Source organism: Chanos chanos, chromosome 14, assembly GCF_902362185.1.
Source record: "Chanos chanos chromosome 14, fChaCha1.1, whole genome shotgun sequence".
Taxonomy (NCBI): domain Eukaryota; kingdom Metazoa; phylum Chordata; class Actinopteri; order Gonorynchiformes; family Chanidae; genus Chanos; species Chanos chanos.
This window is the reverse complement of record NC_044508.1, coordinates 20,029,520-20,042,268: the sequence shown is the minus strand read 5'-3', so window position 1 is coordinate 20,042,268 and position 12,749 is coordinate 20,029,520. Positions and strand designations below refer to the sequence as shown.

Here is a 12,749-nt window from a genome sequence, read left to right as displayed (position 1 = left end):
CAGATGGACGTCCTTATTAGATATGAAGACCAGCTGATGTATATGGACTCCATAACAGACCAGAGCAATCAAGCCTGCTGACTGGAACTCAGTTTGTCTGAAAACAAACAAACAAACAATAACAAAAACATTACCATGCTAAAATGGCTCTTTGTTCCTTTCTTGTTTGATGTTATTACTTCATAAAGTAACTGTTTTGTATTTTCATTTAAAGGAAAATACCTAAGAAAGCAAACCACCAGACCAAGAACAGGTCACTGCTGAATTCATCCGGATCTGTTGTTGATTACGATCTGATTGGCTCTTTGTTTTACATTCCACCATGGAAGAAAACTGGACAAAGGAAGACATATTCTCCTTCCCAGAAAGCATCAATCATCTTTCCGCATCAGAGACAACACAATGGGGTATTAGTGAAACACAGTCAGCTGTGGAGAAGGTCACTTTAGTGTAGCAACACTGCACTCTAGTGGTGTGCAACAGAAATACTTAGAAAAGAACAAAGAGGCCATAAAAATCACCCACACAAAGAAAAAAGGAACTAAACCTGGGGCTGTTTGTAAATACCAGAAAACCTTGTGTACTAGTAAAATGCAGTGGTAATATCTTAACGTCTGCCTAAAACCGAGTCTTTTTGATGTTGATATTTTTAGGGACACTTTTGCCATAAGTGTATTGTCAAAACTGACACACCACAAAGGACAATACACATCCCTGTGAGCAGGTGGGACATTAGCGCAGAATGAAAGGCTATTGGACTGACGTGTTGAATCACTCAGTCACAAGCCCATCACCTGTCTATAGACAAGCAATTTTTCATAATGTCAAAAATAGAGCATTTACCTGTAGGAACATTTCAAGTTCTTTGTTTATAATCCGGTATCAGTGAGTTCCTGTTCTGTAGCACCCTCCTGTAAGGACCAAACCACTGACCAGTGCAGAGACAACCCCACCTTGCCCACCTGCTTCCTGCCCTGACCACACCCATCTCACCTGAACACACCCATCTCACCTGACCACACCCATCTCACCTGAACACACATATCTCCCTCTCTTTCATTCACCTTGACTCCCTGCACTGACACACACACACACACACACACTTAACTAACAACAGGTGAGTTTCTTTTTTACGTATCTTACACTGTATTTTAAATGGTATTTTATATATTGTATCAGAGTGGAATTTCTCACATCATTACTTGTGATGTGGAGTTTGATTATCATCTTAAAACTCATGTTAACACTTTCACACAACTTCACGCGGATTCACTGAGAGACAAAGAACAATCTTAAACTGAGGAACACTGCTTGTGTGAGAGTGTGTGTGTGTGTGTGTTTGTGCACGTGTGTGCAAGTACACGAAGAACAAATTATATACCTTCATTTTGCGTCAAAGTATGCAGAACTAATTTCTCTTTGTTTTAACATAGAAAAAGGACTGCATATATGCTGTGGGTGTCTGTGTGTGCATGTGTGTCTGTATGCGTGTGTGTATCAGGACAGGAAAATGCCCACCTCTGATTTATATCTGCTTTATTACAGATTAAAATGGCTTGCCTCACATTTGTCAAAGTTATGATGGTTGCATTCAACTTGTTAATTTTTGTAAGTATGTTGTGTTTTTTTTTTCATTACGCGTATGCATGCGAACATGCCAGAGTCGCTAGGCACTTGGCAGAGTAATTGCTTTTCCTCATTTATTGCCTAAAAAACATAAAGAGCGAAGGTAAGTTCATTTGAATAACTGGCAAATAATTCATAATTCTCTTTCATATGACAACACAAACCACATACTTCATGTCGCGGGTTCGATGCTTGTCGTACAGGCTCTGCAAATCACGGTTTCACTCATACAGTCATTTTCAGACCGTTGTTTTGCAGCTCTCCTGTCCTTAGCACTGTTCTTTCTGACCTAATGCACATCTCTAATGATACCCGCAAAATGAAGCCAAATGTTGCTCTCTGTACAATTATATATTTTCGTGCTCAATTCCACTTGGTCTCGTATTCATTAATTGTGTTTTGATTATCTGGGTGATTTTGTAAGCACGAAGGAAAATGTGCTTTTCTAAACGGTTTTTAATTGTCATTTGAGTCAGCTGACGTTCTTAGTATTTGTGAGTGGGTTAAACTGCTGGGTGGGATGAAAAGCAGAGGGACTGTGAGCACTACCTGAATGAAGACAAAAAGTGGGATTAACAGCCAAATTAAAGTTAACAGTAGTTTTGGCCAAATGTGTTGGTCGTGGTGTAGGGACATAATGTATTACGCTCTGTAAGCTGCTCCCATCTATTTGCTTCCTACCACACTTGGGAATTTATATGAGACACGTATGTTCTAACACCACTGAATTTACAGCACAATGGACAGAACCCCACAGTTCAAAGAGCTCAGAAGATTTTTTTATCTCTTGACGTCAATTTCACTCCATTTCTCACGTAACATCTCTTTTTAACACAGAGTTTCTGCATCTCCTTTCTCCTTCAGTCCAATGGGTGTCCCTCAGGGAACTGCGCTGTACCCTCCCCCCTTAAATCCATTCCTATGCCTAATAGGGTTGGTTTCAGCGCTCTCCAGCATGCTATTTCATTTCCCGAGTTTACCCTGCCACGTAACTTGATTTACATGTAACCTGTGCTGTGTGTATCTTCCTTTGACACACCATTCCACGCAAGTGGCATTTCATCAAAGGATATCCCTGCTAAAGAGAGGAGAGAGAGAGAGAGAGAGAGAGAGAGAGACAGAAAGAGGGAGGGAGAGAGACAGAGAGAGGGAGCGAGAGAGAGAGAGAGAGAGAGAGGGGGAGAGAGAGAATGTCAGGAGTAATTACGGCAGGTAGAGGAGCAATGTATGGAGACAAGAAATCTAGGGTAATACGCTTGTCGCATTTTATTTGCGGAGAGCTGTGCCAGTGATCAGAAACAGGTCGGGGAAAGAGGTGTATTCCAGGACGCCAACAAACAGGCGAGGCACGAAACTTTGACGATTATTCTCACGTGGAAGGTATGAGCGTTGACGGTGTGGGGGAAGGCTGTGTTTCATGTTCTGCTGAAAGATAGCAGGGCTTCGCTTGAAGGCATGTGACAGCCGTGACTGTATCTGACAGAAAATATGAAGTTTCAGAAACAGTTATCACGGAAAACCGGAATCAACATGTTGACACTCAGCTCCTCATTAAATCCCAACCGGGGGAACTTAATAGTTGAAGAGTTGAGGGAATGAATTGCCAAACTTTTGCTAAAGTGAAAAATCCTGTATAAAAAAACTAAGAATGATGTAAATCATTGAAATAATGAACATTCTGCCTACAGTGGGCTGACAGTTAGGGTTAGGTTTACATGTTATGATACTTTTCCACAGGGATTAGCAGTAAATGCCACCATTCAGTCACTCATTCAGTTGACACCAGGAGGCAGTGTTAAGCAAACTACATAAAGACATAGCAAGCTAAGCTACCAGTTCTCCTCTCACTCATTAATCTAAGCCACTTATCCTAATTAGGGCTGCAGGGGTGCTGGAGCCTATCCAAGCATTCATTGACCGAAAGGCCAGGAAATGACCTAGACAAGTGGAACCAACACCACAGACAAACACACTTATGCACACCTAGCGGCAATTTAGGGGGGCACTGGAAACCAATGCAGACACTGGGAGAAACACACAAAATCCACAGAGAATGGACCCTGGCCGCCCAGCCGGGAATTGCTGAGGGGACAGTGCTAAGCACTGCCCCACCGTGCCCCCCCTAAGCTACCAGTTACCCTCCAAAATCATAGCTCAACTACATGAAAGCTGTCCTTCAGGGAAATATAGCTAACTACACTACAGGAAGCTACATGGCAAAAGTAACTTGCTACGCTGAAGCTACATCATGATTGGTGTAAAAGATACAATACGAGACATTTGTACCATTACTCAAAAGTTTCTCACCATCAACCAAACATTTATTTTCATCTGCCATGTTTTCTGCATGTATGACGTCAACCAACTCGGCAAGTCATGTACCAAATTTGTCCCGATCCCAACCAGGCAACAGAGAATACATGAGTTGATTGGTTTAAAATATCCCATATGTTTTGACTGGGAAAATTAAATGCTATTGTCAGCGCTAACCCGCTACTTGATGGTAAACTGTCTCGCAACTGGAAAGCTGGTAGATTTTGAAAATAGCGAAAATAAATTTCGAAAGTAGCTACTGCCATCACTACTGGGAAATGTAATTAAACTACAGTTGTGCTGCCGAACAATATCAGTAGGCTGTTTCCAAAACAGAGTGACATATATCCTGAATGCTAGAAATGTGTGACAGTCTTTCAATGTCAAACCTCAATTCCTGAAGTCATTCCAATCACACGCTTGCATTTTAAACAGGCCAGTTATTACCATACATTTCCCATATTCAAATTGTCTTTACAAAATCTAAAACATTCATATTACTTAACCGAGCCTGAGCCTATAACTGTCAACAGACAGCACAAGCATCACAGTCCTTGGAAAGACTCAAAAAGATATCTTCTTAAGAGAGAGGATTAATGGAAAACTGTACACTGAGGTCAGGCGAACAGTGAACAATGTGGAGAATTAGCATCAGAGTCAACTGCTCTTTTGAATGAGAAGGAGAGAGAAGGGCGAAGGGCACAGTTTAATTTAATGACAGAGCGTTCTGATATTACTATGGAGCAGTCTTCCAGTTTTCCTCTAAGTAGAACTTGATTACATTAGTGAAGACTCGTGTTCATTGTCTGTGGTCACTCAGGGGTCTCAGATGCCTAAACTTAAATTTTTTATAGATTAATTAAGCCTCTGTGTTTGCACACACTGCAAGCAGAGAATTTGACCTCTGCATTTAACCCATCACCACAGTTTATACACCAGTAGTGAGCACACACACACTAAGTGCAGGAGCAGTGGGTAGCACAGGGAATCAAACCAGCAACCTTTCAGTCACAAGCCCACTTCCCTAACCTTTAGGCCACGGGCTATCCATGCTGGAGCATCCCTGCCATGAAGGACCTAAATTCAAACAAATCTTCATGATAAAGCACACATCTTAAGAAAAGAGCAATCTTAAGAAAAGAGTCGTTTTCATTTCCAAGAATTAAATGCTTTGGAAAATCTTTAGACAAAGAAAGAATGTTATACAATTGTTTCGTAAAAGGAAAGTAGATTTGGGGGCATGTGCCTATTTAATTCCTGTATATAATATATGTTATAGATATTCCTACAAACCCATATGTATTTCTGTTCAGCTGGGGGGTGGGAACCTGCTGGCTGTGGGAATTTGGGTGACCGTGGACGGGGGCACCTTCCTGAAGGTTATTGGGCCCTTCCCCGAGGATCCTGTGCACGCAGTGAATGTCGGCTTCTTCTGCATCGCCACCGGAGGTGTTCTGGTTTTACTGGGCTTGCTGGGTTGCTGTGGGGTGCAGAAAGAGAGCAGGTGTCTTCTCGTAGCGGTACAGTATCATTCACTCATTCACTGTCTTATTATGTACAGAGATGACTGGTGTTAACGTGTTTGAATAGATCACTTAGGGCCAATGGCTGTCTGCACTCCGGAGACTACAGATCTTCATTTCAGCATTACTTACTAACAACATTTCTCAGCTTGTTAACTGGCTTCTCTTATATAGCCTCCCTTCTCTTATATATATACACATATATATATATATATATATATATATATATATATATATATATATAATAACATGGACATGGTCTGAGTACTGTATCTTTTAATCAGATGAATATGTGTTGCTATAAAGCAGGTGTGGGTGCAGTTATTTGTATATGACTTCTTGCTGCTTAAAAACTGACTGTTGGAAAAGATTTTTTCTTTTTTTTTCTCTCCCCCTCCATTCAGTTCTTCTCTATTATTCTCATCATTTTCATTGCCGAAGTGGCAGCTGGAGTCATGACCCTGGCATTCACATCACTAGTAAGTCAAACACTGTTCACCAAGCCCCTCTTTCTCTTTCTCCTTCTCCTTCTTCTCTGTCACTCCCTCCCTCTCTCTCTCTCTCTCTCTCTCTCTCGCGCTCTCTCTCTCTCTCTCTCACTCTCTCACTCTCTCACTCTCTCTCTCTCTCTCTATATATATATATAGGTGGGGGATCTGGTGCTCTTTCCCCTCTCTCTTTCTTTCTCTCTCTCTCTCATTTCCATGTAAATTCCCATCATATCCTGGTCATCATTAAATGGTGGGGGTTTCTGGCTGCCCCTGTATGTTCACCCACTTAATGACTCTCTCACTGCCCCAGGCAAAATGCCATGCTTCACACTTTCAACAATTTATTATGCCTCACTACCGAAGTTAAACCATTTTATATGCAAAGCAGGCTAGTTTCCCTCCATTTAGTTAAATGTATAGCAATTTAAAATGAGCGATGGAGTGAAGGTTGAGGGTATTATGCCTTTTAATAAAGACAATATTAGAAAATAAAGATTTTTTTGTTTTTACAATTAAAGTATTAATCTATCAGTGTCATATGTTCTATTACTTGTGTGCCAAGATGCTAAATTAACATGAGGAATTGAACAGTTGTCTCTATGCACAGGGCCTTTGGTTGACTGCCGTTTTTTCTTTAGCAAGTTATGCTCCTTTATGTGAGAGGTTTGCAGTTTGTTCTTCTCTGTCTCCCTAAGAGACACTGTAAGATGGTTCTGATTGGTCGATGAGCCTCGTGCCTGTAAACTGGATCGATCAGAAAAGCATCTTGGGCTTTCTTCCCCTTTTCAGAGCCAGGAAATCAAACATCATTTATGTATGTAAACATCACATGGATTTTCTCCAAACTCATAGACGCTATGTCTACTATGGAATGCCCATCAGAATTACAGATATTCAGCTTTGTTTGAGGGACCATTCGGTGTGCAGGATCATGTCGTTAACTGTATGTCTGCAGTCTCTGGGCCAGTTATCCATTACCTCCACCTCAGCAATCAGGCTTTTAATAAAGCCTGCAGCTTCCTCAGAGGAGCCGGCATCATTTTGATAAGAAATGGAGAACAAAAGCAATATGATAACAGGGCAAAATGAATAATATAGCTATATAGGTTAATCTGTCATTGCATTTGGTGGAGATAAGTCAGTGGAGGTTGCGGTAAATTGTTGTTTTTTTCTGTGCGTTTTACCTCGACCCAAAATGAAGCTCTCGCTTACATTCCAATCAGTTTAAGAGTAGATAAACCCAGGTTTAATAGCCAAGTTTAAGAGCAGATTTAATGGCCAAGTTTAAGAGCAGATAAAGCAGGTTTTATAGGTAATTCAAAGATAGGAAGCTCGCTGTGTGTGATGGTGTTAAGGTTTCATAATGAAAACACAAATGTCACAGGCTCAAAATATAGCTTCTACCACTTCATTTCTCACAGACACTGATGTGTGTTTTAAAAGCACAGTTTTCCAAAAAAAAAAAAAAATTACATTTTTACACCTTTGCAAAGAAATGCAATGCAATGCAGTGCGAAAGGGGGAAAACAATTCAAGTATGTCGTGGAATGCTGGGGGGAAGAAAAAAGCAAAAATCCACAAAAATGTGGAAATTTGGGAATGTTTTCAACATGTCTTAAATTTGGAAGCATTTTCTGTATTTTTTAACTACTAAAACTATTCCAAGTAGTGATTAAATGTTAAAGAAATGTTACATTTAAAAAAATTGTAAAATATTTTTTTATTTTAACCTGAAAAAAATGAATATGTTCATAAGACACTGAAACATGACGTTGGCGTTTATTAAACGTTGCATTTTGCAACACGCGCCTTTAACATTTAAGAATCATATTGAAGTGTCATTTTCTAGAACATTCCAGCAATAATATATGCAAGAGCATATTCTCTTCTTGGATTTAATTGAATGGATTTACATTTACAGTTTACAACATTTACAGTAACATTTCATTTGATTAACGGAATGATTTTCTTTGTTCTTTGTCACTTTCTTTGGCAGCTGTAAAGCACATTCTCTGGTGTGAAAAAGCCAACGTAATAAACCCAGCATTATGACAATTGGTGATGTTTTTCCTTTGTCCGTGTGTATGCTGCTGGCCTGGGGTCAGTTGATGTTAAGAATAGCAGTAATGACGAGTGGGAAAAACTGATATGACAACAGTGCATTGTGAGGTGTGAGGGAATGCTCGCTGACAGTGATGGATTAGCATGTGTGTGATAACCCCACTGAACTGTGTCTCTTTTCCCACATCTATAGTGCAGGCATGTGTCCATGTGTGTGTGTGTGTGTGTGTGAGTGTTTCGAGGGGATTTAATTGCGGCTTGTCTCCACATATCCCCAGGGCATGCTTGAGGATTACTCTGACTGACCCCCCATACTTCAAACACACACACACACACACACGCGCGCGCCGTGCACACGTACACACACACACGCACATTCACACCAGCTCTCCTGTCAATGAGTCTTTGTGTAGCTGAAACTCATCTGGGTATATTAATTAGCCCCAACAAAGACTGTCTGGAAGGAGAAGAGGGCAGGGGAAAGAGAAACAGTGTGAGAGAGGCAGAAAGAGAGAGCGAGAGAGAGAGAGAAAGAGAGAGAGAGAGAGAGAAAGAGAGAGAGAGAAAGAGAGAAAGAAAGAGAGAGAGAAAGAGAGAGAGAGAGTGCATAGTATGGCACACCAGCTTGTCAACAAAAGCCATGAGTGCACTCGATATTTTGCTGGTTTAGCAGCAAAACATAATGATGCTGTGTAACTATAATGGAATGAACCTCGGACGCTTGAGAACTGAAAAGCATCTATATGGAAATTTCTGTGTGACTATGCCAACAATAGAGAACCACCTCTTAGTCAGATGTGGTTAATAGCCTAAATCCACTGTTTAGTGTAGTTTATGACACATATCATTATACTGCATGTGTGTGTGTGTGTGTGTGTGTGTGTGTGTGTGTGTGTGTGTGTGTGTGTGTGCTTGATCTCTCACTCTGTGTGTGTGTGTGTGTGTGTGTGCGTGTGCTTGTTCTCTCATTCATTCTGTGTGTGTGTGTGTGTGAGCTGTTCCTTAGTCAGAAGATATCTTCAAGACATGGGCTGGTTCTGCTCTACAGACGCAGTATGGTAAAGACAGAGTTGTCACAGGCATGTGGAACTCCACTATGACAGAGGTAAGTCAGATCTTGCCAAACCATCTCCCCTGCTGTAATTGTGTTTATGTACCTCATGTTTGGTAAAGGTCAGAGTATTGATCTGGGCTGAGTTCTGAGTTTTATAGGAATTCATCAGTCCTGTCCCCTTCCCAAGCTGCTGTGGGCTGGCCTGCTGTGTGTATAACATGAATGTGAACATGAATAAGCTGAGTAGTGTGGCAAAGGGGAAACATGAGTGTTGAATAAGTGTCTGATGCTGTAAACTAGAGTTTAGACTGTAAATCTAAACATTAAAGTCTCAAAGTGTTACTTATGTCTGCAGATGTGAGTCTTTTGTCCAGCAGCAGCCGACATGCATTTTGTGCTTAACTGTTCTTCTTCTCTTGTGTCGCTCAAGCTGAAGTGTTGTGGTCTCACCAACTACACAGACTTTACCAACTCCTACTACTACAACACCAACCACCAGAGTTACCCTCCCTCCTGCTGCCTGGGTAATACCACCTCCGCATGCAGGGAGGAGGACGCGCAGGCCAACATGGTCCCGGTGAGAACACTTGCTCTCCATGTCAACCTGCCCTGGTCTGATTCTTCCCAATGACGAAATGAACCAAGCACAGTTTTCCAATTCTGCACTCACTTTAGCCCAGTCACTGCAAAGTCATGAATTTTAAAATGCAGAAACAGAATATGGACTGGCCTGAACAGATGGTGCATCTCAGGTGTCCTCATGGGCTCTTGATGGTCATTGGTTTCATATGTACAGGGAAATATTAGTCTGTGTGGGTGTTTGAGAGAGATTCTGGATCATAGAACTGCTAGCTACACGTGCACATAGACAAAAACATGGGCTCAGTCTGTGTTTGGTCACCGACTGTTTATGTCACTGACTGTCTCACTGTTTCACTGACTATCTCACTGACGTCCTCACTGTCTCACTTAAGGTCTCGCTGCCTCACTGACTGTCTCACTTGCTCATTCTGACTGTCTCACTGCCTCACTGACTGTCTCACTGCCTCACTGATTGTCTCACTTGCTCATTCTGACTGTCAGATCATCTTGAGTTGACAGACTACATTATGTTTATGTTTATGTTTATGTTTATGTTCATGTTTTTGTGTACCTAAGGGCTGTTTTGAGCAGCTGCTGGTTTCCATGCAGAGGAGCATTGCTGTGATTGGAGGGATTGCATTGGGGGTGTGTGCTCTGGAGGTAAACCTGAGCTGACTTTTTTTTCTGTCTCACCCATATAGTCTGTTTAACTGGAGGCACCTTGCATGTCCAGGGCAATCTTATCTTTATTATAAAAATGTAAATATTTTTATTGTCAGATGGGTTATGAAACATTTGCTTATGTTTAAACACATCATCTCATCTTCTCTTTTTCTTTCTCCCCTCCCCAGCTGGCAGCTATGGTCATGTCCATGTGCCTCTATGTTATTTGGAGAGGACAGGAAGCTGAGCATTGTATGGAGATGGAGTAGATGTGTGTGTAGGGTTCTCCACACACTGATGCTACGCTCTGCCTCATTATTCATGCCTGCTGTTGTAAGTCTGCTGGCTGTGAAGGATCTGTCTGCATGTTTTTGGTTTGAGCTCAGGTTTTAGATTAACTGCACTGACAGAAATGAAGATTATCCATTCACTGTATCTTTATACAGTCTTTGATCACCCTGGAGGTTCACTGTAAAGAAACTCTCTGTGTTTTGAATATTAATAAAAGTCAAACAAAAATGAGCTTTCATCCGAAGTGTGTCACTGAATCGTCGCTCTGATGAATTGTGTTTTGTATATCTCTTTATGTAAAACCAATCATGAATAATGTTGTTATAATATCAGAGCAGAAAAGCAGGTGCACACATACATAATAAATTATTTTTACAGTAATATTTATGTCACAGTTTGCTGAGGATATATACGATCAAACCACAACTGAGAGTCAACAGTCTTCCTCGATAAATGTCCCTGTCAGCTCTGAGTTTTGTTATCTTTGAGTCATTAATATACAGTCACACACACACACACACACACACACACACACACACACAGACTTACCAGGCTGTGCAGATAAAGGCTATGTGTGTGGAACAGGGGACAGAGGATCAGTGAACAGACACAGGAGATGTCTGTGGTAATGCTTTGTGGTGGTAAACACTGGCTGAGTAAACACTCACAAAGAAAATGGGCTTTACTTTAGTCTCCTGAAGGGCATTTAAATTAGTCTGTGAAAAGATTTATTTATTTTTTTTGCCCACAGTGAGGTATGTGTGCATCTGTGTGGACTTTAGTTGATATCCTACAGAATATACGTCAGTAAGAAACAGACTGGAAAGATCTCATTTTCTCTCCATCTGCAATAAAAAAATTAGTCTTTACATATAATGAATTCTCCAGCTATTTTGCAAGGAATGTAATTATTAGTTATTTTAAAAGATATATAACACTGAGACTGAACTATGCTACTTAATTTCAAAGAGTAGAGTTATGGAAAACACACTCAAACGTTTCCTCTCCTTTGATAAAAAAAAAAAAACCCTCTCCCTCATCCAATCGGTGTTGTCCATTCTCATCCTCCAAGTCACACACGAATGCAGTAAGGGCAGATGGGAGTGAAGGCCACCAGTTTGTTGTTGGTGCAGCCATAGGCCCAGACAGAGGGACAGGGTAAGTGGCCTGTAGGGCACCTGACTGTATGTTCCTGAACAGGAGTTGGATCTCATCTCTGAGCGGGGGAATGTGTGAGCGTGGGCTCATGAAAATTGGAGACCACACACTCATTCATTCTGTCAGGGCTGAAGACGCTGTGGTTCTTATGAAAGGCCTGAGACCCTGGCGTGGGCTGGCACAGGCCACTCGCTATGGTTTACCACATTCATTAGGGAAACCTGGTGGTTGGTTGGCATGGATTTGAATAATCACTCTGTGGTCTGCTCTGCTTATCCAAGCGCCCAAGAGACAGGGACACTGCCATAAGAACAGAGGAGTCATCTTCACTGTAAACTATACACAGGAAAATACTGCAAAACTGACAACCCCAAACTGTTAGAATTGGCAACTAGGGCTGCCGCTAAATGACTATTTTTCTACCAATTAATCTATCAACTATTTTACTGATTAGTCGATTAACCTAAACGATTACTTTTCCTCCAAAAATCAACCTGAGCATTTCATTTAAGTTCATTTTATTTGACAGCAACAAACTGTAATCTCACACTCTCCCACGTCTTATAGTACCTTAGCAAACCCATAGCTTTGGGTAGCCAGTAAACTTAAAGCTAGCTGTTTCTGAGAATTCACCGAATTAAAGACAACAGGTGGCATTTTTATATAATTAACCCTGAAACCTTTTGGATATCTGGAATATTCTTTGAGGATATGCCAAGTGCTTGACCTTTTTCACTTCAAGTTTTAGCGTCTTTAAAAAGTAATTTAATCGATACAGACTGATCTGAGAGTATGCACAGGAGGTTTATTTGTAGTGAAACAATGCAAAGTGACATTTGTATTAGTATTGAATTATCTGTAAGACGCTAAACTTCTGAACCACTCTGTTCTTTCTTTCCTTGGTTCTATTTTTCTCAGGAAATGCTGAGGTGGAAGACTAGGTCTGAGGAGGCCTAGCTTGTCTGACAGGCTGTTAGGAGAGATGTG

The 12,749-nt window shown here is 41.1% G+C and overlaps 1 protein-coding gene across 1 annotated transcript; it reads left to right on the top strand.

The window, feature by feature from the left end:
- Positions 1-1,551: 1,551 nt before the first annotated feature.
- Positions 1,552-10,582, top strand: tspan1 (tetraspanin 1). The gene is made up of 7 exons (XM_030791138.1): positions 1,552-1,608; positions 5,253-5,459; positions 5,867-5,941; positions 9,021-9,119; positions 9,499-9,645; positions 10,227-10,310; positions 10,502-10,582. The coding sequence occupies exons 1-7, from the start codon at positions 1,552-1,554 to the stop codon at positions 10,580-10,582; spliced, it is 750 nt and encodes a 249-aa protein (XP_030646998.1).
- The last annotated feature ends 2,167 nt before the right edge of the window (positions 10,583-12,749 follow it).

Excerpts from the sequence above, each read along its gene's own strand:
- tspan1 (XM_030791138.1), top strand. The coding sequence starts at position 1,552 with ATGGCTTGCCTCACATTTGTCAAAGTTATGATGGTTGCATTCAACTTG. Across the intron at positions 1,609-5,252 it reads CATTCAACTTGTTAATTTTT|CTGGGGGGTGGGAACCTGCT; the intron begins GTAAGTATGTTG and ends ATTTCTGTTCAG. Across the intron at positions 9,120-9,498 it reads GGAACTCCACTATGACAGAG|CTGAAGTGTTGTGGTCTCAC; the intron begins GTAAGTCAGATC and ends GTGTCGCTCAAG.